The 26729-nt window shown below is 38.6% G+C and overlaps 1 protein-coding gene across 2 annotated transcripts in view; it reads left to right on the forward strand.

Moving 5' to 3' along the window:
* ICE1 (interactor of little elongation complex ELL subunit 1) overlaps positions 1-26729 on the forward strand; it is a 69906-nt gene that overhangs the window by 17868 nt on the left and 25309 nt on the right. For both annotated transcript variants that reach the window (XR_009210489.1, XM_032135196.2), the window contains exons 5-14: positions 212-323; positions 2264-2340; positions 3392-3429; positions 6603-6685; positions 6891-6930; positions 7011-7067; positions 13717-13803; positions 16503-16912; positions 19607-24394; positions 25512-25680. Coding sequence is in view for 1 of the 2 variants with exons in the window: in XM_032135196.2 (XP_031991087.1) it covers positions 212-323; positions 2264-2340; positions 3392-3429; positions 6603-6685; positions 6891-6930; positions 7011-7067; positions 13717-13803; positions 16503-16912; positions 19607-24394; positions 25512-25680 (5861 nt within the window). In the remaining variant the exon portion in view is untranslated. The remainder of the gene's footprint in view (positions 1-211; positions 324-2263; positions 2341-3391; positions 3430-6602; positions 6686-6890; positions 6931-7010; positions 7068-13716; positions 13804-16502; positions 16913-19606; positions 24395-25511; positions 25681-26729) is intronic.

Raw genomic sequence — 26729 nt, forward strand, 5'->3', positions numbered from 1 at the left:
TAACAAAAAAAAGAAAAGAAAAAAAAATACTATGCCTAAGAAATAAAGGCAATGTGAAGATCATGTTGGTGTAGAGAGAAATGCATTTAAAAAGATTTTTTCATCCCTCTTTTTGTTCCAAGTTAGAAATAAAATCTGAAATTATAAGCACATATATTTAATAATTTATGATAGATACTTTTCTGTAATAATGTTAATTCGTTGTCTTTAGAGAGAATAGTAATCTGCATCACCAAGTGGAAGAGATGCTTCAAAAAATTTCTCCTCTACAGAAATGTCAGGAAGAACTGGGATCTTTAAAAGCAGAGCTAGAAGAGAAAAAGGTATGAACAATAATTTTCTGTAAAGATTTATGGTCAATAAATTAGGATCAGCTTATTCAGTATAACTGGGACAAGGGGGCTTTTGATGTGTTAAAGGAAGTAAAGGCTAGTCAAGACTCTCAGTGTATTATTAGCTTTAGAGAACATTGAACTCAACTGCTTAGTCACTTAGTCTCTGCAGTGATTATTAGCTCTGCAATACTGTGTTAGTTGCTTATACTTTTTGAGAGGGTCAGCAGAAAACACTTCTCGCTATGAGTTCATGTGGTTTTATGTGTTCTGCATTGATTTTTATACCTTTGTTTTTTGCTTAAATGTAAAATAACATGTAAAAATTCAAACTTTAAATGTAGAGGAATCGTTGTACATAAGAAAGGGAGCGGGAGAGAATTTTATTTCTTCAGTGGCTGTGGCCTAGCTCTGGAGAGACCAGTGGTGATTGAAGCGTGGTATAGGGCTTCTGCTCTGGTGTGCGTTAAGATGTCCTTTAAAGAACCTACTCTCATAATTCATAAACTAGTCAATATTTTAAGCAATGTCTGTATACTTTACCTCTGTAACCCTAACAGCTTTGTTTGGTCCCTTTTTAAAAAATCTCTTTTTATTTCTTTTTTTAGCAATCGTGTAGTCTCTTGTGGTTTCTCAATGTCTGTGAGAGGTACACAAAAATGAGTCTTTCAATAATGCTTTTATAAGTAAGCGTTCAGGTTAGGGGTTATTTCTTTTAGGGCGTGTTTGATCTTTTTGGGTGATACTTACTAAGTTGAGATGGAGCATCGGGAGAAGATGCCCACTTCAGTTATGAAAATCTGATACATATGTCTTTTCATGGAAGCTCTTCTTTTCAAAGTCAAGTTGCAGTAAAACAGTTTGTTAAAAATGCTGTAAACTTGCTTTTCTATGTAAATTGTTGTTTACTCTCTACATGAATCTTAGAATTCATAGCTTTTACAGATAAAAACATTAAAGTTGATAGATTTAAGTGGTTTACGTGAGCCAAGTAGCAGCCACCTGGAATGATCCTCACTGCTTAACCTCTTCTCTCTAGGCGCTTCTCACCGTAGTGTTTGTGCCTCTCAGTCTTCCTCAAATTGTGCTAATTTAGTGGTGACATGTAGCTGTCTGAGGTCTTATGTGCTTTAATAGTACATACTTATTTTCCTCTTTATATAGAAATTCTTACTATGTGTGTAACTATGCTGTCAAAGTTAAACGGAAACAATCACAGTGTTCAGTGATCTCTATTTGGTTATATAATCTTTTCAGCCATATTTGAGAAGAAGCATGAACATTGGAGTCAGACCTTAATGATAACCCTCATTAGTTGTTCAGTTACTGTCTTTGGAAGAGTAAGTCAGCCTGTCCAACCCTGAGATTCCTCATTTGTGAAAAAGGAATAATGAAGCTGTTGAGATTAAAGAAATCTCTCAGAGCTGTTGAGATTAAAGAAATGTATATTTATCATACCCTGCCAGAACTCTCAATAACAGTGTCTTTCCCATTTTATAGTAGCTGTTAGGGTGTATATATCAGTGTTCACACATTTTCCCCAGTTATCGTTAAGTATAATGATTTGTTTTGTATTTTTCCGTAGCAATACCATTAGCTCATATTTGTTATGCTCTAATATTTCTTCAGGATATATTGAATTTTAATTAGTTGAGGCAAAAATATTAGCTGTTTGATATTTAAACCAATTATGAAGGTTTAGAATTACAATAAAATTAGTATATTGTTTTTAAGTTTAATAGTTGATTATATTGTTAGTCATATTTCATCTATTAAGAACCTGGTTACCTCTATTAAAATATTCAGTGAATATTTTTTCTGCCTAATATCTGTTTATTTGGTTAATAGCTTATCAAAGTCAAAGCAAGTTGTGACCAATGGTCAGTGACTTTCATTTTGACAATATCTGTTTTTTTTTTTTTTTTTCAAAGAGTTCTTTGAAGTTGTATCAGGATACTCATCAGGAATATGCTCGTGTAAAGGAAGAATGCTTGAAGAGTGATGCTCAGTAAGCAGTTACTAAATTACTATGGAAATAGGGTTTTCACTTTTGAAAATACATAATTCTTAAGTCAATAGTGTTTGGTTTTTTTTACAGTCTTTGGATTTCTTGGCCATAATTAGCTGCATGGTCTTGAACTAGTTAGTCTCTCAACCTTGGTTTCCACATCTGTAAACTGGAAGTTATATCTACTTTGAAGGGTCATAAGGAACATTAAATAAATTGTCATATGTTAAAGGGCTGCACAAAGAAAGAACTCCATAAAGGTGTTTGTCTCTGTATGTATATGCATTATATATGCATGCACATGTGTCTGTGTGTGTCTAAAGGTGTTTGTCTACGTATATAATGCATTATGTACGCATTCACATTTGTCTGTGTGTCAGAACATGATGACTGACCCCTTGCTTTGTGCCAGTGCTTTAACCAATAGCATGTGGAATGGGTGTCTTTGTTAGTATTCATAAAAAGAGCTGTTCAAAAGCATCCCATTGATCGTTGAGGTTCATACTACAGTCATGTTATTCACAACAAATGTGAGCTATACATAAAACAGTTGAATGTAGGTGTAATGAAGCAGTGACTCAGAGAGTTACCCACCTTTTCAGACTCTCAGAAATCCATCTTAAAGCAAATGCAGCTCTTCAGCCACTGCTTCCTGTACGGTGGTGCTGTGACCACTGTTAACACTATGCGTGCTCCTGAAGAGTAACGTTAACTCATTAGACTCTGGACTGAGTCTTAGAGCCATCTAGAAACTTCAGCTGGTCTCATGAATGATGCCAGTGCAGTTCAGGAAGGGTCCCAGATGTACTCATGGCAGAAATTTGACAGGCCCGTGGCATGTGTTTCAAGTGGAAAGAACAGAATTTTTTAATCCACTGTAAAGATATTTCATACTAAATAGTATATTATTCTCTCTTAGAATACTAGTTCAGACTGAACATTTGTTATACAAATATTTGTAATTTAAAAAATATGTGCCACAAATTATAAGAGCATATTTTTTCCTATTCTACTCTTTCTTGCCATTTAACTTATACAATTTCGTTATTAGGAAGAAGAAACTAGAAGCTAAGGTGAAGAAGCTGCAAGGTAAGTGTCACTATTGTTACCTGAAGTTTTCGGTCAGTACAAAAATCATTGGTAACTCTATGAGGAGGTACTTCTTGATCAAATAGTTGAATTGTTATGGTTTTTAATGGTACATCCGTGGATGACTGCATCAAGGGGTCTATTAGAAAGTGTGAATACTACACTCCTCTCAGTTACCAAACGGTAGGTAACATAGAGATGGAATGTGGCAAATCTCTGAAATGTTACTGCACTCAAAGTAATGGCAGCCCATACTTTTGCTATAAAAAGCAGTAATTAATGAAATAATTTAATTTGGAAAGTTGAATCTCATAGGGCTTTTTCTTTTTTTCTTAATGAAATAAGTAGCTGGTAGAAAGGGTGGCTACTTTTAGTACCAAGAAACATGTATTTAGATAGGTATACCACACATACAGAGATTTCCATGAAATTTTGTACATTAGGGATTATCCAGTTTGTACCTGATCCTCCCCCATGCCCCACCCTCTCGTTAGGGGTTCTAGCCTACAGTGAGTAGGTACGAGTGCAGAGGGACCATGCGAGAATCTAAGTCCTCACATTTCAGCTAATAACCTTTCAGGAATTGGCAGGAATTGAACTCAAGATCTTTTTATTTGCTTTTTCCTCCCTTCATTGTGTGGTTGGGACACAGACCTAATACCAAGTAGAGACAAAGGGGCTCTGCCAGATCCATCCTGCACACAATCTTCCTGTCATTCTAGCCTGGACTGCAGCGGGCATCTTACCTGCTGTGGGTTTCTCACGCATTGTTTTGCTAGTGCTCTGCTTCAGAGATGGTTTATTTTCATTTAGAGTGTGAAGTGAGAGTTTGAATCTAGTTACATCTGGGCACATAGAATAATAGTTGCTGCAAGTATTTCTAGTCACTAATTTATCTTGATTGAACCAAATTTTTTGGACTTAAACTCTAAATATATCTCAGTAACAATTTTTCCTCTGATTTGATTATTGCATAAATACTGACAATATGGCAGTAAGAATGATATTTTGTGTTCTAAGTATTGGCATCTCTCTCGTAAGAATATGGAGATAAGTGTCTATTGTATTTAAACAAATTTTTTTTTAATTTTTAAAATTTTTAAATTTTTTATTTATCGTATTTTATTTTTTGAGACAGGGTCTCTCTCTGTCACCCAGGCTGGACAGGTGGTGCGATCTCAGCTCATTGCAACCCCTGCCTTCTGGGTTTAAGAGTTTCTCCCACCTCAGCCTCCTGAGCATCTGGGACTACAGGCACGCACCACCAAACCTAGCTAATTTTTGTGTTTTTTGGTGCAGACGGGCTTTCACCATGTTGGCCAGACTGGTCTCAAACTCCTGACCTCAAGTGATCTGCCCGCCTCAGCTTCCCAAAGTGCTGGTTTTACAGGCGTGAGCCACTGCACCTAGCCACATTTTTATTTAAAAAAGAATTTTTTTTTTTTTTTTGAGAGGAAGTCTTGCTCTGTCGCCTAGACTGGAGTGCAGTGGCGTGATCCCAGCTCTCTACAACCTCTGTCTCCTGGGTTCTGCCTCAGCCTCCTGAGTAGCCGGGCCTATGTGGCATGTGCCACCACACCTGGCTAACTTTTTTATATTTTTAGTAGAGATGGGGTTTCACCATGTTGGCCAGGCTGGTCTTGAACTCCTAACCTCAGGTGATCCGCCTGCCTTGGCCTCCCAAAGTGCTGGGATTACAGGCGTGAGCCACCGCACCTGTCCCACTTCTTTTGTTTTTTTAGAGACAGGTCTCACTCTGTTGCCTAGGCTGGAGTGCAGTAGCAAAATCATAGCTCACTGTAACTCTGCCTTCAATTGATCCTCCAGCCTCAGCCTCCAGAGTAGATGGGACTATAGGTGTGTGCTACCACACCTGCCTTTTAAATTTTTTGTAAAGATAGGGTTGCCCAGGCTGGTCTTGAACTCCTTGGCTTGAGTAATTCTCCTGCCTCAGCCTCCCAAAGTGCTGATATTACAGGTGTGAGCCACTGTGCCCAGTCAAGGAAATTATTATTATTTTTTTGAGACAGAGTCTCACTCTGTCACCTAGGCTGGAGTACAGTGGCACAGTCATGGCTTACTGCAGCCTCAACCTCCCAGACTCAGGTGATTATTCCACCTCCTGAGTAGCTGGAAACTACAGATGTGCACCACGACACCCGACTAATTTCAACTAATTTTTTGTAGAGACAGAGTTCCACTATGTTGCCCAGGCTGGTCTTGAACTCCTGGGCTCAAGAGACCTGCTCATCCTCCCAAAGTGCTGGGATCACAGTCGTGAGCCACTGCAAGGAAACATTTTTAAAGAAATCTGAAGTGCCAGTGAGACTATATATGCAGGTTTTAGAACAGACTTTCTGTGAAGCAAAATGTCGCCTTTATTTTTCATGTATAAAAAATTTTTTTTCTAGTAAAAAAAATTTATCAGTGTGACTTAATAAAGATTACTGAGTAAAAAAAATATCCAAACTTGTTAGAGGAGTCAGGAGAGGATTGTTACTGAGGTGTTTCCTGGGGTTTTAGTTAGTAATTGTATATGAGCATATTTATGTAAAGTCAATACTGGTCAGATTCTTAATAGTATGTCTGGACCATTTGAGGCTTCCGAACCAAAAATGAGAATGAAGGATTACCTAAAATAGATCTCTAATAAAGAGATCTATTACCTAAAAATAGATCTCTAATAAAGGTCCTAGGAATTATGTTTAGCTAACTTGTTGAAGAGAATTCCAGGGAAGAATAACTATATCTATAATAAGCATTGAGAAGATCGCCTCTCCCCTCCCTAATAAAGACGCTGTGTTCTGAGATAAAATCACATTTCTAAAATTTCTAAGACTTTAAGGTTGCCAGTGATTGAAATGGAACGGCAACTCCCTTTTATGCCTTGAATTCTTCCTTAACTAGGGGTTGGGATTGCTGTGCCTGGTTTGGAAAGAATTCTTAAGGCCTGTGCTAGTTCTGTGGTTTAAATGACAGTTAAAGAAAAAAGTATATTGCATTCAGCCCTGACGATAAAATATTGAAGGAGCAATGGCTTTTTACAAAATTTATTTCAAAGTTTTAAGAAATTAGAAAAACTTGTAATAGATACGATTTTGAGTATTTCATTAACCACAGTAGTAAAGTTAGTAAATTATTTTTCTCTCCCTATTGCTTCATTGGACTTAAAGAGGCTGCTGTCAAGCAAACTCAGGACTTCAAGCAACTGAGAAATGAAAAGAAAATACTTGAAAAGGAATTTAAGAAGACACAGGTACGAGACGAAAGCAGCATACACACACCTTAAATACGTGACTCCAGGGCCTCTGAAGTGTCTCTGTTTTAACTCACATAGGAGTCAAGCCTGAGGCCCCCTGGCGAAAACAGTCCTAGCTGCCTGTTGCACCTGTTTTACATTTGGTCTAGAATGGCTGCACTTCTCATTCAGCATAAACACTATTAATGTTTTGTTTTCACAGGAAAGGCTTGATGAATTTTCTAAACAGAAAAATGAAAAGGGTGAGTATTCCGTTAATGCTTACATAAATTTCTTTTTGATATGTAGTATTTTATTAACCGTTTTTTCCCCATGCTTTTAGAGTTGAGACATATTGGAACACAAATTTCAAGTGATTCATATGGAAGCATAGATAAAAGTGAGTATATTGCAACTTTTGTTTTAATGTTGTGTATTGCTCTTAGTGGGTTGTGAGGCTGTGTTTTGCTCACAAAACACAGTGAAAGTGCCAGGGCTTAGTTGATGTTTTGTTTTAGTAGAAGTCATATATTATTGTGTCTTCATTAGATCCAAATATAATCAGCTTATTGTCTTATAAAATAATACAGTGAATAAAAGAGTCAAAAATCAATATTGTTTGGGATAGGAAAACTAGTTGGAGATATAATGTCTGCTTTTTTCAGTTAATGAATAGAGATTTTTTCCTCTGGATTATAATTTATCAAATTAATTTATTAAATTTCCTAGGTACCAAGTATATACGAAAATGTTAAAGTCAGGCAGGAAAACTGTAGAGTTAAAGCCTTACAGTATATTATGTAGTAAAGCCCTATAGTATAGACAGAAAAGTTTAGGGAAGGCCCACAGTTGCAAAGAAAAGTGGTGGTCATGGAACAAGGGAATGTAATGCAAATGTGGACACACACTGCATTACTGAGCGCCACGTCTCATAAGTGAGAAGCATAACTCTAGGAGGTGGGAAATGAGAATTTTCACTTTAATCCTTCCATTTGTTGTGTGACTCTGCCATTTACTTTCCTTTTTTTTGTATTTTCATTTTCCTTTTAAAAATGGAAATATGAATTTGAATTTCTGCTCTATCTCACAGGTTTTTTGTGGGGATGCATTTAAAATGTTTAATTAGTAAATAATGGTATTTCATCTCACTAATGTGTTATTTTTTCTCCAAGTGGAAATGATTAAAAACATTTAAATTGTGTGCAGGTATATGGTGTCTCTTTTAGAAGTCACCTTTACCTTTTTTTCTTTAAGTTTTTAAAAAATTCAGAGTACAAGTTCATGTTCTCCTTGGTGTAAGGCTTTAACAGCTCCCACCTTGCAGCTGCCTAGGCATTGATTGCTCACCTACCACTGTCACTAGATATGGTTCCATGTGCTTTTGACTAGATTCTTCATCTCTTGTGTATGGAAAGTGAGACTTTAAGTAATAGTTATTGCTGAGAGAAATAGAAGACGTGACAACATTTGCTTTCCCATTCAGTAGTCAGCGGTTGAATGGAATTATCTTTGTTTTTGGGCTGACAGATTGTTTTACAATTCAGCTATTCCCAAGCCTTACTATTCAAAGCAGAACCCTTCTGTCCTCTTTCTGTAGTTGCTCTCTATCGCTACATTCTGTTGTATTTTTTTCAAATAACTTATTATTGTCTCAAGTAAAATTGTCTTATGTTTTGTTTCCATCTACCCTCTTCATCAGGGCAGGGATATGTCTGTTGTATATTTTACTTTTCCCAAATACATAAAGTTTTTGGGAATCTGCTGGTTATTTAGCTGTGGACCTTGATGGGTTTATCCTTCTTAAGTGTATTGTTAACACTAATACTTGACTTATGGAAAAGATTTGCAAAGTAAGCACCAGAGTATTAGGTTGACTTCACTTTACAAAAAAAGGCTGTCTGAGTGCCACTTTGCGTTTCTTTTCTTTCAAATTCCAACAAAAATTTTCAACCAGAAAAAAAAAAAAAAAAGCAGCAACTCCTGGATAGTTACAAAGATTACCATCAGTAGAAGAAATGAGAAAGATGCACAGCAGATAGTATCAATTGGTGATGCAACCCGCAATTGCAGAGAAAATAGCAGCTCTCACAAAGTAAGTTTTCGTTGCAGAAGCTGCGAGTTTCCCCAAATCAGAGATGGCAGGGAGTGGGAGAAGGAGCAGGACATTAGCATTTTGCCAGGTAATTGATTAAAGGGTGAAAGGAATGCCAACCTTCTGGTTTCAAAAACTGTTTCTGGCCTTTGCTCATAAACTGTGGCCCCAGTTTAGTTTTTTAAAGTTTTAGTTATGACATTAGAGCTCCTCAGAGTGGGCGTGGACATCAGAAAATTGGGTAATTATGGCCACTTTAAGGACTGGCCCCTCCTGTTCCCAGAAAACAAGATGTTTATATACTCCATGTAAACCCTCACAACTGCATCCACTTTCCACTGCTTCCTCTGCAAGGCAGGGTCCCACAGATTTATGAAATGAGAATCTACATTTACTGCTAAAGGAATAGCACTAAAAATGTAGGCTGAAGAAATATACTTTGTCTACCAAAGATGTTCTGCTTAAACCCTCATCTAAAACTTAGAGAAAAAGCAGTGAGAAAAAAGAGAAAAGCAACAGATGCAAGAAGACTGAGAGAAACAGTCTTTAATTATGAATGAGAAGGAAATACTGAAAACTGATTGCATTTCCTTTAGAGAAAGTCTAAGAACATGTCCATAGGCTGCTGCTATGAAATTGAACCAGCTGGGGATCTTGAAAATTAAAAATCCAATTGCATAAATAAAATAAACCCAGTAGAAAGGTGGAAATACTGGATGAACAAATAAAAGATCAATTAAGTTGATCCTAGAGACTGAATCCTAGGCGGTTGAGAACATCATACAAAGGAACAAACAAATTAAAGATATTAGAGAAAATAAGATTTGGAGGATAGAGCCGGATGTCTCAGTATGCATCTCCTTGGACTTCTCAGAGGGGAGAACAGAAACATAAGGAGAGAAGGTGATCAAGACATGACAGAAGGAAACTTTCCTGAGCAGAGAACACATGGAGTATTCATATTCATAGGGGCCACCAAGTGTTGAGCGTGACTTTTGTGTACAGTCTCCATCTCTGACACCTTCGTAGGAAATATACCCCAAATCAAATGAAACAGACAATATTAGAGGGATGGATAAAAATATTCCAAGCAATGCTGACATTAAAGCAGTCATATAAGGTAAAAAATAATAAAAGCTTAGAAATGAATTTACATGATTGAAATGTTGATTAAAAGTATAGTTTGCCAAGAAGATACTGCTAGTATGTACCTAAAAGTGTGAAATGATGTTAAGCAATACTCTTGGAAATCTAGGGGGACTGGCCAAATCTATTTTCGTCATGAGAGACTTCAGTATGTTTTTTAGAGAGAGCAGAAGCAGACAAGGGATGGAATTGGAATCACAGTTCCAAATGGATAATTTATATACAACTCTTTGTGAACCACACACCTGGAGTTTGTTAAAATACTTTTCAAACATGTATAAAAGTTGACTAGTAAGTGAACAATAAAAAATACCTACAATTTAGTATGAGCTTTTAATAAAAATCCCCCTCCCTCTGCAAAAACAAAACCTGCAAAACTTACCTAGTAACTAAACTCACATAAGACATACAAAAAATCTCTCTTTGGTAACAGAGAGAATAAGAACTGAAATACTAAACTGTTTTGAAAGTAAACAGTAGGGCAATATTTATTAAAATCTTTAAGATATAGCCAATTCCTTCACTATTCAAAGGAATATGTTAAGGCCTTATGTGATACATTGCCACTTTAGAAAATAAATACAGAGAATGAAGTGTTTAACTGAAGGAAAAAATTGATGAAAATGCAAACTAAAGTTAATGAAATAGGAAACAAAGCAATTGATTTAGGACAATTAAATCTGATAGCTGGTTCTTTGTAATGCTAGTGAAACCAACAACTCTTTGGTAAACTTTGATTAAACAAATAAACAAAAAAAGGAAAAACAGCACCAGGATTGAGAAACAGATAAAACTACAGTAGAGAAATTTCATAATTCACAAGTTCATATTCAGATGTGAGAATGTAAGTAGAATGGTCCATTTTCAAGGAAAACATGCTCAAATTGACTCAGAGCAGTTGCTGCAAACCTGAACAAAAAATAGGAAGAAATTTTTAACAATAGTTAAAGATCTAACACCATAATAAATCCAGATAGTTTATAGGTGAGCTTTGTAAACGTTCAGTGAAAACCTAGTGTCTTTGTTAATTTTTTTGTTTCAGAACTTAGAAAATAAAGAATGTTTCCATTTTATTCTCTTAGGCTAGCATAATGCTGTACCAAAATCAAATAGCATGCACACATGTTCTCAAGATTCAGGACTCTTGTGTTGTTAATATAGCTGCAAAAATACTAAATAAAATTTTAAGAAATTAAATCCACAAATAATTTAGAGTACAGACAAATTATGCTTGAAGATTTATCTCAGGAATACTACAACTGGGTCAGAGAATGTTGGGATCATCTCAATTCAGCACCTAGTTCCAATTTCAAAAAATTGATGAGGTTAATAGAGAAAAAATTTTAACTTGAGAAAGGTGAAACATTCAAAGTATAGTTATTACTGTTAAAAACAAGGCTAGCATGCTTTTTGTTTGTTCCATTTTTTTTTTTTTTTTTTGTACTGGAGGCCTGAACCAGTGCAACAGAATAAATGCAGAAGAGTAGGAGCTGTGAATACTAATAAAGAAAAGTTGAAATTGTCATTATTTCAGATGATACTACTAATGTAGAGAATTTAAAAGACTCAGCTAGAGTTGGAATTAGAAGTAATAGAGCTTGGTAAAGTGCTGGCATATACAATGAACACATACATTGTACCGTTATTAACTTGTTAGAAAAGGAAGGAATAAGAACAACCCATTCTCAAGTGGCACCTGAACCAGCAGATGTCTAAGAAAAGACCTGAAAGCAGTATACAGTGTTTCTGAGGAAAACTGAAACATTCCTTAAAAGCGTTAAGGAAGACCTGAGTACATAAACATGTTCCTGGATGAGAAGATTCAAAGCATAAAGATGTAAAATTTCCCCAAATGTATTTATAAATATGCAGAAATATTCAAAGTCCCATAGAGGTTTTCTATGGAAGAGGACAAGCAGATGGTTTATAGGGAAAAGTATATGTTCAGAATAATACAATTTTTCAACAGGAAAAAACTGAATAAGGATTATGCTCTAACAGATATTCAGTAACCTACCCTGATTAAATAAGTGTGGTATGGATACAGAAAATGACAAAGCAATGAAGTACAAAATAAATTTCATAAATAAATATGTAAGTCCTTAAATATTCATACATGCCTTAGAGTTTGATAAAGGAAGAATTTTAAAGGATTAGGGAAAGTTGTGTAATTCACTTTAAGGAGGTGTTATCTTCACAACTAAGTATGAAGTTAACGCTGAAGATTTTTTTTCTGCTTTGTTGGGAATAGAGTGTTTTTATTTATTTATTTTTTTGGGTCAGATAAGCAGTAATGAATGCACAGTTAGAAAAGGCATAGCTCTGGATGGTAGCCTCCGTAAGAATGGAAAAGTAACTTTTTTTCTTTTTTTTTAAGGTTCCTTGTTTGCTGCTTTGGGTATACGTAATAAGCAGGGATGCTGGTCAGGTCATTTAAGCAAAGGGGATTACAATATTTGGAAGCAGGCTTTTGGGTAGGTTATATCACAATGTAGATAAGCTACTGGATCACAGAGTTTTGGAACTGAAAAATGGTTATGGCTCACACACAGTGGCAATCAGAAGGTTGTTTTGGCTCAGGAGAGTTGGCAGTGTCCAGCCTTTCACACTTACCTGTGAACTGTCCTCCACAGTTGTCCTGTCCCCTTTCTGTGGACTTCATTTTTTGGAGTGATGCAGTCTGCCAGCTTAAGTAGAGCTAATCTCTTACAAAATCTGTGATTCCCTGAGACATTTGGATTTTTAAAGTTTGGTCTTTTAAGCTTCTCTTGAACTGGATTAAAGATTTCACTAATATCAGTAAATGCTTAAGGTTAATTAAAAAACTTAAGTTCAAGGAAACTCTAATAAAACTTTTGAGGTGGCCTGAAAGTTACATATACTTAAGCTACTTTTAGTTGAATTTTAATTCGTATGGGTTGTCTCTTTATGCACTTTTCACCACAAGCTATTCATAGTTACATTTTCATAAATCCTTTTTGCTTTAGAAGGTTTTGAAATTTGTGTTAATGTAGAAAAGCTTTAAAACCATAGTATAATATTCTTAATGTTACATTTATTTCATTAGGGCTGTCTTAGTTACAGCATCCCTTGGCCTTTCAATTTGAATTACTGGTTCTTAACTATTTTAGGAATTTATATCTCTTTGAAAATGTGTAAAAATTCCAAAGGTTTTACTTTCCTCATAAAAGTATGTGCTTCTCTGTCTGCTCGTGTGTGTGATGATCGGTTCCTATCCATATGTTCATACGCACACATTCCCATACCGTCTCCCCTCAAGTCCATTGATGGATTATCTGTAATCCCTGAACTCCCCAGATTAATTACAGCATGGCTAAGTCTAATGACTCTTCTGATAACCTCTTATAACTGAGGGATGCTTCTCTACTCCTTATAAAATACATAGAGCCCAGATCCCTTATCAATTATTAACTGTGCTTCCTTCCCCCATCTCAAAGCACTCTCTGGTGAAAATATGTGGCCAAAGATTCATTTCTCCCATGCATACATAAAGAGGTAATAAAAGCCTTTAACAGCAAGTACACATGGTCTTTTGAATCCCCTCCCTCTGCCACCAAATTTTTTTTTAAAAAAGCAAACAAATGTACCTTCAGCCTTCAATTTTTAGCTAAAGTATTGCAGGCCTTTTTATCAACTGACTGTATTGTGCACAATGGTTGAGTTTGGGGAAGATGTTTAAGTTACCTAATTTTCTAAGTCCCTAATAAACCCTGATTTCACAGAAGTATGTTTTGGCCTTGTGTACGGTGAGCCAAATAAGATGACTTTAATGCTTTACTCTGTTTCACAGGAAAAGTAAAACTGCTTCTGAAGGAACTCTGGCTCTGTGTAAACACAACACACAGACTACCTGGTGAAGGCAGCAGATGTGTCCCAGGTGAGAGAGAAGCTTACAGAAACGGATTTCATATGTGAAAGTAGAGAGGTTAACCATAGGCATAGCAGCCATTAGTTTTTAATCGCTCCTGATTCTAACATCGAAAGAATGAAGTAAACTAGAATTAGTACTTTTAATTATACAAAACTCGTTTCCCTTCAGTGTGAATGTTAATCCCAGTAAATACATTTAGCTTTCATCAGAGAATCTTCAAAAAAAATGAGAAGGTCAAGTAGCAGAGGCATACCTGGCAGGTGGAGAGCGGAGACTTGAAGGATGCAGTTTCTTCTGAATCATTTCATGAATTTGATCAATCTGTGAGCACTTTAGCTTCGTTTATTTTTAATGTAATTTATCAGTTCCTTTGGTTGACCATCTTGATTCTCAGAGTATCATGGGGCCATTCTAGCACATTCACAGTTATAGTCGATTTAGCTATCCTGAGTAGGAGGGGAGAAGATAGCTGTCTTGTATAAGATTAAAGTGCTTCTTATTTAGCTTTTTGTCATTTTACTAATTTCTTATGATTAGCTGCCGTAAATTCACAGGTCATTGAGGTTCTAAATCTATGGAAACCTCCACCTTATTTTCCTCTCAGGCTTCTAAAGACAGTTTCCTTGGAAAAAATGTTAAGGGACAAGTTACTGATTCTTATTTATGGTGGACTCAGAACTTGTCGAGTGTACGGAGGCATATTTGATGGCATTTCTTTAAGTAGATGTTTCCCGCAGTTCACCTGCTAGGTACCCATTGGTATTAACCACATGGTGCCCTCAACTCTTAAATTAGTCACCTCAGTTTATAATTTATCAATTCATCCATTTAGGCAGAGGCAACCGGGGGATGCTTTTTGGCCTTCTATATCAATCAGCATTCTATATTAAGCATTTGATTTTACGTTGTTAAACTGTTATTAAAAGAGCTGTTCTTCATTTCATGATCTAATGTTTGTATTTAAAAATATGCTTTTGAGGGGTAAATATATTACGTTAATTTTTCCAAAGTAGAAGGGAAAAGATGGTATCTTTGGAATCTTATTATACCATAAGACATATTCTTTTAACTTTTTTATTTTCATATGAGGATGGTTACAAAAATAGTTCAGAGAATCTCCATGGATCCCTTAGCAGATTGCAGGATTTTTAACATTTTCAGTTACCAGTAGTGATCAAAACCAGGACATTTGGTACAACCCTATTAACTAAACTGTGAATTCCACAGTTTTCCCCAGGTATCCTCCTTTCCTTCCAGGATGCAGTACAGGAACCCATGTTGCCGTTAGTAGTAATCTTGCTTTCACCTCCTCCAGTCCAAAAGTTCCTGTTTTTTTTTTTTAATCTCTCATGTCTTTTACACTTTGGGAGAATATTATTTTGTAGAATAATTTTGTAGAAAGCCCATTGTTTTGGCTTATCTGATGTTTTCTCATGTCAGATTGAGGTTGTGTATTTGTGGCAAGAACGTCACAGTGGTGATGTTTCTCTTTGCTCAGGGAGTTGTTCTAGGGATAGGTGATGTGGATGTGTATTATCACTGGGTTCTAACCTTGATCACTTGGGGAAGGTGGTATCTGCAGGTTTTTATGTTGTAAAGTTGCTCTTTTTTTCCTAATGAATCAACTTGAGAAAGATTCTTTAACATTGTGCAAATATTCTGTTTCTTTCCAATTGTCACCTGCTGATTTTAGCCTACAGCAGTGGATCTTGCCTGCTATAATTAATGCTTTAGTGTTTGCCAAATAGTGAGTTTTTATTTGTCTCATTCCATCTGCATTCTTTAATTGGAATTCTTATGTAAGAACTGTTCCTTATCCACCATTTATTACTTGTTTACATCAGTATAGTCTCATTAGATATTTATTTTATTCGTAAATAATAATTCATTGCTCTCCTTTTAGCTTTGGTGGGAGCTTCTTCAGATTGGCTCTGGGCCCTTCATAAATACTCCATTTTTTTTTGAGTTGTTTACTTCCGGTACCACAAGATGTTTCCATCTCTACTTGGATTTTCCCTTCCCAGCCCTATAATCAACCGCTTATCCAAGGAGCCCTGGATCCTCTATAAAACTTATTTTTAAAGCTGGCAAATATAATAAATGGTTATGGAATTAAATGTTTTTGTTAATAATTAGTACCACTGAAGTTCACCAAAATCAAGACCAGGATTAGGTTTTTATAGGAACTTTTCTGTTGCATTATCTTACTGAGTATTCATAGTATTCATCAGATCTTTCAGTTAGAGAGCATTGTACAGATTTGGCCATGGGTAGGCCTGATATTAGTTGATTTCAAATCACTTTTTGGACAGAAAATAGCGTTCTGTATCAACCTATAGGCACAAAGTTGTTTCTCTGCCAGATTCTGCTGTTTGTATGGGAGGATTCATCCAGAGACCGAGTGAGCCAGCAAGGCCCATTTTCATGGCTGTGGATGCCTTTCCAGCTGTGTCATCCATCCACCCACCGGTCCGTCTCACCTGTCTCACTTTTCTTACTGCAAGGCTAGCATACTTGTATGAAATGTATTGATTTTCTAGGTTAATGTTTAGAAAGCGATTGGTTGCCTTTTAAAAAATGTTTCTGCTTACTTGGACTTAATATTTCAAACATTTTGAACTGTTGTAATAAGGTTTCTTTTTTTTTTTTTTTAAGTTTTCTTGATACTGTAAATACCTGATACCTACTTTTGTTCCCCCACACAGAAAAACCTGCCAAAGCAATCACCAGCTCCAGAGTGCCTGGGGAAGATGGTATGCTACCTCCAACACAAGGCAGCCCTCTCAGGACCTCAAATGTGCAGACATGCCTCACAAAACTGTCCATGGAGATAAAGGAGGACTTTTTATGTCAAAATGTGGAAAAACAGAGCTCCAGTGGAACAAATTGTAGTTCTGACCATGTTTTTAATGAGAATGGAAATCTTGAGGTTTTAGTACAAAGTCATCATGATGGTGGCAGCACTGAATTTGTTGATCATGATCATTTTTTTGATGAAGATCTTCAAGCTGCAATTGACTTCTTCAAACTTCCCCCTCCTCTTCTGTCGCCAGTGCCCTCGCCCCCTCCGATGTCTTCACCACACCCAGGTTCCTTACCTTCTTCATTTGCACCTGTGAGTTTTGCTCTCTGAATTTGAATTACCAAGTGGGTACATTGTCTATCCTAATATGTCCTTGATGCTCAAAGGATATTAGTGATATTCTTGCACAGATTATTCATTTTAGCCAATTTTGTTAGGGGGTAACATGAGGATTTTAAAAAGCATGCCACTACCCTTTGGATCAACATATATAATATGAATTTTTTCACTTTGTATTAGGATTGCATTTTTGTTAGTCTTTATCCACAGCCAAATTACAAGTTTTCTATAGGAAGACTGTGTCTTAATTGTTTTTATCTCTTGATATGGAATGACTGAATTAAACACATATTTGTATATATGGAGTTATATAGTGATAGGAAAATCCTTGTATATAGCATCCGTGCCCCTTAACCTGGTGTAGCCGAGTTCTCCAACTTTATTTGATGAATTCATCATCTTGTGTGTTTGCTGAATGGTTTATAGTAGTTTCTTAGGAAGTTAGTCTTTATGAAGCAGATGTATATATTTTTGGCTTAAGGAGCAGATAATATGTTTTGCTCCTGGAATCAGTTTCTTTCTTTATGAAAACACCATGTGTGCCTGTTATGTTCCAGGGACCAGGCTAGACACTGGGTGTGCAGAGGTGACGAAAGATGCCATTGCCTCTCAGTGGGCTTCATTGTGTGGAGGTGGGAGCAGTAAAGGAGCAAACATTCATTGCTGCGTAGAGCCCTGAAGTGGTGGAAAACACCCTGCTGGGGAGGATAAAGAAAAGCAGCTTAGTCCTGAATGGAGGCCAGGGCAGGTTGGGGGGCAGGCAGGATTCTTCTGCAGATTCGATCCCCACACTGAGTTTTAAGGAGTGAGTGGGGGTGCTTCAGGTGGAGGAGTGGTTCTCACAAGAATGTAGAAGCAAGGGTGAGCTCTGTGTGTGGTAGATTCATGCAGGTGACACTGGGAAAGGCCATGTGCATCCTCCCAAGGAGTTCCCACTTTATCCTGAAGGTGGAAATCTTTGATGAATCCAAAGACATAGACTGAAAGATAGATTTTTATTTGAAAGTTTCATTTCAATATGAATGAGTAGGGAGTGGGGGGACAGTCAGAAAATAGACAAGACCACAGGCAGGGTAGCAGCTTAATAAGCAGCTCACTTAAAAAATATATATATATATTTTTTGAGACAGAGTCTCACTCTGTTGCCCAGACTGGAGCACAGTGGCGTGATCTCGGCTCACTGCAAGCTCCGCCTCCTGGGTTCACGCCATTCTCCTGCCTCAGCCTCCTGAGTAGCTGGGACTACAGGTGCCCGCCACCACACCCGGCTAATTTTTTTGCATTTTCAGTAGAGACAGGGTTTCACCATGTTAGCCAGGATGGTCTCGATCTCCTGACCTCGTGATCTGCCTGCCTCGGCCTCCCAAAGTGCTGGGATTACAGGCGTGAGCCACTGCGCCTGGCCACAGCTCACTTAATTCTTGATACCTAAGTTGTGGCATTGGTGTTAAAGAGGTGGGAACTGATTTGAAAACTGTTATGAGGTCAAATGAGCAGCATTTGATGACATTTTTAATGTGGCAGTTAGGGGAGATGGAGGAGTCAAAGATGTTGAAAAATAGCAAATATAAGAAGAGACCCTGTTTGGGAGAATAATGTATAGAATGTTAGGTATGAGGTATGCATGTACACAGGCGAGATACTGGAGGGAGGCTGTGGTGTGCACAGACGTTCAGGACCTGCCAGCGCTTGAGTGCAGCGGAAGTCATGCAGCTCTGATGTCATCCAGTGAGAGTACGGAAGAGGAGAAGATGGAGTCCCAGTCAGGACCCTGGGGAACCATCCCTATGTAAGTGACAAGCAGAAGAAGTGTGAGGAAAGGAGATTGAAAACAAGGGCAGAATAGACGAAAGCTGGGAGATGATGGTACTCTGGAGTTCAAAAGAGGAAAGAATTCTTTCCGTAGGAGCAAGTTGATGTCAGCAGCTGTCAATCTTCACCAGTCCACTGTTCTCTAACAGAATAGAGACAAGGTGGTTGATGCTGTCAGTGCATGCCAAGTGGGCCACATGCTCTAGGCAGTTAACTCAGTAGGAGACGAGTTGGGGGTCAGGGAAAGGTTCTGGAGCAGAGGTGGCTGGAGAACGGGCTGGGAGGGAGAGAACGTTGTAAGGGTAGCACAGGTGTGGTTGATGACATCAGTCAGGCTGCAGCACTCTGTGAGGACATGTTGGGGAGGAGATATGTGGTGGGAGATACCCACAAGACAGCGCCCCTCCCCGCCGCACAAGGCTGTACCAGGCACAAGTCAGACACACCAGAGAGAGAGGAAATAGAGAGCTGTGAAGCCAGAGGCCAGCAACCTGGGTCAGAGCCTTTGTTACTAGATGATGGGGAAGTAACAGTGTGCAAGTAGGAATGTTCGAAAGTTCAGAGAAACATAACCCTGCGTAGAGTGGGGGGTGGCACTTGGAAGCATGTCTGTTATTGGGGGAGGTGTCTCTGCAGGTGCTGGGCACCCTTAAGGAGAGAGCAGAACAGTGTTGGACCAAAGCTGGAGAACTCCCCACCCACCACAGAGATTCCAGGCCCTAGCCTGCCCCTGCTCAAATGTGATTGTAAAGATTCTTCAGGAAACATGTACTTTTAAAAAATAATGCATTTAATTAGATAGTCACGTTAATCTGTTGAATTAGTGTTTGACAAGTATAATTCATATTTTTAAAGGAAACCTTCTTTGGAGAGTATACAGATTCCAGCGATAATGACTCAGCCCAGCTTAGAAATTCTGCTGAGTCTGTTTCAGAAGATGATACAACTGAATCACAGAATTATTTTGGCTCATTGAGAAAAAGTAAAGGAAGTGGTACATGGGAGGAAAAGCCCAAATCACACGAAGCTATCCAAGCCCTGAATACCTGGGAAGTAAATAAAGTGACAACTGCTGGACTCGAGGCTTTCACAGCAACACTGAGAGAATCTTCTGCCACACACTCCTTAGTTGGTGAAAAACACTGGACCACAGCATCTCGATCCATGAGTGATAGAAAAAGAGACATTTTACATGAGACAAAAACACAAATGGAGGTTGGGGAGATGGATAAGTCAGTGCAAACTGAGAAGACCATTCATAAACTCACTCGAGGTCTATGCATTGAGAGATTGTCTGCCAGCCCTGCACAAGAGAAGGAAGCTACCCCTGGGAAGTCTGAATTGTGTTCATCTCCCCTTGGCAAAAGGCCATTAAATGAACTCATGGAATCTGAAGAAAAATCTCTATTGTCTAAAATGATAGGATCACCCAAAGCAGAGTTTACTAAGTGGACACGAATTAATGAAATCACTTCTGAACCAGACTGTATCACAGTTTCTGGCCATTTTCACAGACTGTCTAGAGAATTGGAAAAGGAAAAAGAAGATACTCAAGGGTTCACTTTAGGAGAATCACCTGAATCAGAAGATGATGACTCAGGTGATGGAATGGATGTAGCAGGGCTTGACGTTGAAACCAGTTTTTCTTCCTCTTCTACCTTGGTAGCACTGTCTGTTGGCAGTAATCCCCAGTCTTCTTCTGGGTTAGACTGTGGTAATGATTCAGATACTACTACTAAAGTATTCTCTACTGAACCGCACCATTCAGAACATAAATTGCAAACTAAAACTTTAAACACATTACATCTGCAGTCTGAGCCACTGGAGTGTTCTATAGGAGGAAACAACTTGGAGAATAGCTTGTGTGCCTTGAGCCCTGAATTGGGAGCATCTAATTTTAATGATCAGAAGAGCAGTGGGATAGAATATACAAAAGTAGTAAAAGGCTTGACCAAAATAGATTCACTTCCTCGGTCAGTATTTATGAAAGCTACAAAAGATGGGCAATGTGAAAGTCAAGATCCAAGAATTGAGCTCACACTAAATAAGCCAGATTTCACATCATTAATAGGTTCTCAGGCTGCCTTGATCAAGAGTGGTTTGGGTTTTGTTAAAAGTACTTCATGGCACCATAGTGATTTATTAAGGAAAGGTGGCGAAGAAAGTCTGAGAGCCAAATCAGAACATGAACAGAAGACTAGCCATCAGTTACAAAAGGCAATGCCATGCCTACAAAATAGAGGACCAACACCCAAGCCTGATCTTCTTAGAGAAAATAACAACCCTGTAGAATTCAAGACCACTGCATCGGTGTTGCCTAATCAAGTATCAGTTATCACAAAACAGACAAGACCTGAAAAGGTTCCGAGTGTCAAATTGGAACACTTGAGGCCACATAGGGATGAGCCTACCTTAGTAACAGAAAATAGTAGCAACAAAACTGGTATGTCAACTATAGCAAAATGTGATGGGGAAAGAGATGATACAACACAAAACATCACGGAGATGGCTGCTGTGAAAAGCATTTCACCAGAAGTTTCTGCCTCTAGGAGAAAATTAGATTTTAATTCTCCAGGTGTTTCTTCACCAGTAGAAAATTCTGATTGTTGCATAAATAGCAGATTATCTTTCTCTTCTGAAAACATCCTCGTCCAAAACGAAGACATTGTGAGAGAAGCAGCAGTGCGGGGAGATGGGCAGATGCAAAGGCAGCCTCAGGCCACAGATCTGGACTCCAGTGGGACACATGGCAGTAAGGTGCTTCCAGCCACAGAAGTGACCGTGTCAGGAGGTTTTTCTGTTGAAGAAACCAGCTGTGGAGACACAGGGAGATGTGGTGGTGAGGCCCTGGCTGTTGCAAATGATTCTACTAGCACACCACAAAATGCTAACGGACTTTGGAAATTGAAATCTGCGACTCCCGGTGGTGCTTTGCCTGAGTGTTTTGGCACCACAGACACTACTTTTTCTTCAGCATTTTGCAGAAAAGATGGAGAGACACAGGATACCTCCCAAAGTAGCCTGCCTGGTACCTTACATTGTTACACAGGCATTCGAGAGGGGGGAGACGACACTGAGGTAGAGAGTGAGGCATTTAGCTGCAGTGAGGGGAGCGAACAGCAAGATGCTCCTGATGACTCACAGAAAAATTTAGGAGATACAGATGCTGGTGTAGTTGAGGTGAGACCTTCCTTAGAGGTAGGTTATTTGACGTCAGCTCTGCAAGATTTTAACATAAGTACTTTTTCTGAGCTGGATAGACTTTCCACATCAGAGGTTGTGATGTTTCTTGAGAGCTGTCAATTAGGGGATTATAGTTCAGGGGACTCTGTTTCTGAATGTTCTAGTAAAGGAACCCTAAATAAAGAAACGAACAAAGAATTAAAGGCAAGTGAAATAGCAGGAGAAAAATACAGAAAGCAACCCTGTGAGGAAGAAACACTTGGAACCTGTGAAGAGTGGATTGAATCAGAGGAAGATGATTATTCGTTAAAAAATACAAGTCAGCTCACTCAGTGTTCTTTGGAAACTCTGTCTGAGGTTCTGACCAAGATTAGGCAAGAACTTCATACAAATTCGGAAGATTGCAATGGTAAAGATACTGGCAGTTTATTGCTCTTAAATATAAATAACAACATGACCACTGAGAATGTAAAAGAGAAAAGTCCGTTTTGGGAAACGACTGGCTCCTCATCACATGCTTCAGAACCAACCCCACAAGCAGCTGCCTTGGAGGGCAGCTCTCCCATCAGCGGTAGGCCTCAGAATGGAAACACTCAGAGCAGACCAGAGGCCAGTTCAGATGCAGGCAGGCAACCCGATGGTGGGGAAGAAGATCTGCCAGAACCTGTGGAGCCATCACCCTTGTGCTCTGACTCTGTAATGGAGCCATCGACAGAGCAAAGTTCTAACTGCGAGGCCGAAACAACATTTCAGTGTCAGATAGCAACAGTGACCTCAGAAGTTATAAACGTACTTATAAATAAGGATCAGAATCTAGTCATTGAAAAGGGGGACAACTGGACAATCATCAGTGGCGTAGCTGTCCTGCCACATGTGGACCAGGTCACACTGTGTGACATTCCTGGAGACATCCCTATTTCTCAGGATCAAGGAGAGCTGGAAGCTGGTTGCATCCCAGTGGCTTCTGCTGAGAAGTCCCTAGAGGCCAGTCACGCTGGCCTTGCATTTCAGGAGGCTCCATGTGGCAATAATCTTTCATGTCCCCAAGAGGGTGTTTCAAGCAGTGGTCAGAGCACCAACTTTGATAAAAGTCGTTTGCGAAATAGACCCGTTAAGCCTAGTATATGGATTAGTTCTCAAATATATGATCAAAACTTCGAGACTCAGATTGTTGCGTCTGATCACACATATTATAACTCAAAACTAGAGCCATCTGGCAAAAATAAGAATCGATCAAAGATTTCAAACAAAGATCAGTCAAACAAACCAGTAAAAACTTCAGCGTTGAGCAGAGTTGAAACTCATCAGAGTGAAGTTGCTCAGTCATTTTCAGGGGAAAAAGCTAATACAAAAACTCAAAGAAGCCAAACTCAGACCATTTTAGCAAATGCTGATACATCCACTCCTACAGATTGCTCTCCTGACACACTGAGTAAAATACGGCAAGAGGTGGGGCCTCCTTTGCCACCTCTGCTTGCTCCTCTGATAGCTACACCTCCAAGGACTTCACAGCCACTCTCTCCACTGATATCGAGCTCTAGTCCTTCCTCACCAACCTCTCCTGTAGGCCAGATTTCTCCCTTATGTGAAACCCCAGTGCCTCCTGTCATGTCTCCATGGCCAGAGGACCCCAGACGTGCCTCTCCTCTAGATCCTTCTCCATCTCCATCTGCAGTGTCAGCCAATGAGAGGGTAGTGCCATCTCCTCTGCAGTTCTGTGCAGCCACACCGAAGCACGCACTTCCTGTGCCTGGCCGACTCCCACCCTGTGCATCTGGCCATGCTGCTGTGGGAGGGCCTCAGGAGAATTCTGTGAAAATCCTTGACACCATGTACCCAGAGTTATCTGCCAGGGCCCGGACCCTCAACATCCTCAAAGGGAATATTCAACTCACACGAGGTCCACCTGCTGACTGTAAGAATTTACCAGGACCTGCCAGTGCTATGATAGGATTCAAAACGATCACTTCAGCAGCAACTGCTTTTGTCAAAACTGGGAGCAGCTCTGGTGGTGACTGTAACCAAGACAAGTCAAGAGATTTGGGGACTCAGCAGGATTCAAGTGGGAAAAGAACACTGTCAACATCTACACTGAGAAGTGCTAAAAGACTGCGCCTGGACACTGGGTCCCCAGAACCAGAAACCAGGGGAGTCACTGCAGAAGGAATCCACAAGAAGCTCCCAAGGAACCTCCCTCCAGCTGAAGTTGCAACAGCAGATGAGGAAAGAAGTTGTTCTAGTCCAGCCATCAGTGCAGTTTCACAGTTGCCTTTAAGCCCAAAAGAAACGGTGGAGTCCCATGATAAAGCCATAGCTAATGCCCTGAAGAAAATTGCAGAGTTTTCTTTTGATCTGTTACCTGTCATTCGTAGTCATGTATACGTGGGAAATATCTCCAAAAAGCCCGTAATGAGAGATCAAGAGAAAGAAGTTGTTTATGAATTTAGCACAACAAAAAAGGTATGTGGCTGCTCTTTTCTAAGTGCATTAGGGATTACATGTCCTCAAAGGAGGATGCTGTTTACTGTCAGCAAAATGTGTAGATGACCGTGAACAAAAGTTTTACTTCAAGGATGAGAGTTATCCATGTAAACATTACGACTATATTTCTAGCCAGCATTTTACAAATTTAAAATACAATAAGACACTGGAGATTTGGTCATTTCTATTCATTAAATTACTTAAATTTTTTTTAAAGTATCTGTCAGGACTAAAATTACATATATCCACTTGATCCTGGCATGTTTAGAGGCCTAAAATTATTTTCTTCAAAGCTTCAAATTATCACACGATTTTTCTTTTCCTTGAGTTTTTGTTACAAATCAAACAGGAGCAAATGCTTAGTGTCAAGAGAGGGAAAAAAGAGATGGTTTAAATTTAAATACGTAGTTTATTAGGACTTTTATAGTTCTATATTTTCTAAATATCCACTGGTACCTTGCATGGATGACTTCTAGTGCTAGATGGATCACGCTTAGTGCTTATCTGCATATACTTGGAGTCATTTTGGCATAAATATTTATTTTTTTAGATTGCTTACTTACAGAAAGCATAAGGAGCTCCGTAAGTCACTTTGAAAGGAAATGAATGCATATATCAAATTATCATGTAATGCTCCTCTTAGGATGAAAAATGTTACTTAGTAGTATTTTAAATTTAAACAGTGTATAGAGTAAGTTAGAGTTTAGAAAACAAGAATGAGAGTAGAATTATATACTGTATTTCATACAGTCACACAGATTACATAAGGCAAAAACCAAGAAATTATGATTATTTGACTAGTGCTAGTGACAGTATGCAGCTAGGTCTTTTGAGACTTGCATTCTGGCATCTGCAGCGTTTACTAACCATAGGAAACAGACAGGTATGGGGATTTCTTCAATGCCCCCGACCTCGATTCTCGTGACTTACCATGCTAGGTAAGGTCTTACCAGTTACTACTGTGCTCTACCCTCTAATGTAGTGCAAGTTTTATTTTTTCAATAGATACTTAAGTTTTGTAACTTTTAGGTAATCTTTGGTAGGCTAAAGATAAATATGAGTGTACATTGCCTTTTTAATTTTTTTTTCAATCCAGCATTTAGCAGAGTGCTTGCTTCACTCTATTCTCTCAGAACTAAAAATTCAGAAGATATCTATGGACCACAATTACATTCACGCCCTCTGCAGGGTGTATGTGGGTATTTGTCGGCAACTCGGAGACTTGGAAAGAGCTCGCTTGTTTTGCTACAGCCTACTTAAAGAAGGTATGCTTAGATTGTGACAATTTTGTATTGAAAATATACGATTACCCTTTTCCCTTATACTGGAGTCTATATTTTCAGCTGTGATTACTATGTGTCTTTTAAAATAATGTTGTGTTTTGTCCATTGAATAGCTTTAGCTATACCCAGCTGCACCTGGTCTTTAGTAGGGCTTACTTATATCAGCACTATATTTCCACTTGTAAATAAATGAGTATCTCTCATTACTGTGTGTTTGTTCTATGCCTTGTGCAGCTGCTTTAGAATTAGATATAGTTGCCTTAAAATATGGGATACTTTAAAGTAAGTGACAAGCCAAACTGCTGTACCACTAGGTGGAAAGGGCAGCAACTTTAAGATGGGATTGTAAGCTGATGAAAAAGCAGATGAGAGAAAGCTGAAAGGAGATGGTGACATGAGGGTTGTCCTTTGATTCTCTTTTCTCTTTACTATTTCTTCCATCCCTACTAGTGGATCAGACTGGGAATCATTCTTTGCTGTATCAAATCATCAGTATTTTTAAGTCATATGATATACAAATGAAACCTAATATCATATCAGTCTTATCTCAGTGGTAAACATTTACCATCTTTGACTACCATGTTTATGGGGCTTATAAATCAGGATAATTGAGTATATCCATCACTTTTACTGTTGTGAACGAAGCTGCTAAGTGTTTCATTTGCCCACTTCATTTCTTTGTTTACTCTTTCAGTCATTCCTTCAACAAATCATTATGGAGTGAACGTTAGGATTTCTGGGGTGATTAAAATCAGATGGGACTTGTCCAGTGGGACTGACAGGCCATAGTCACATCACAAAAACACACATGAAGTTCAGCAGTTGGCGGGTGGTGGGATGGAACGGGTGTGGGCTCGTCCAAGACCACGATGGATTTCTTGTTCTTCCTCAACCACAACAAGCCCATTCTTAGCTCAAGCTTTTGTGCTGACAGCTTTCTTGCTCTGTTTCCCTCAACTCTTGTGTTTCACTCCATGAATTTCGCATACCTTCCTAGTCATCCTGGATCCCTTATTTTTCTTTATTTGCCT

Source organism: Hylobates moloch, unplaced genomic scaffold (assembly GCF_009828535.3).
Source record: "Hylobates moloch isolate HMO894 unplaced genomic scaffold, HMol_V3 SCAFFOLD_17, whole genome shotgun sequence".
NCBI lineage: Eukaryota > Metazoa > Chordata > Mammalia > Primates > Hylobatidae > Hylobates > Hylobates moloch.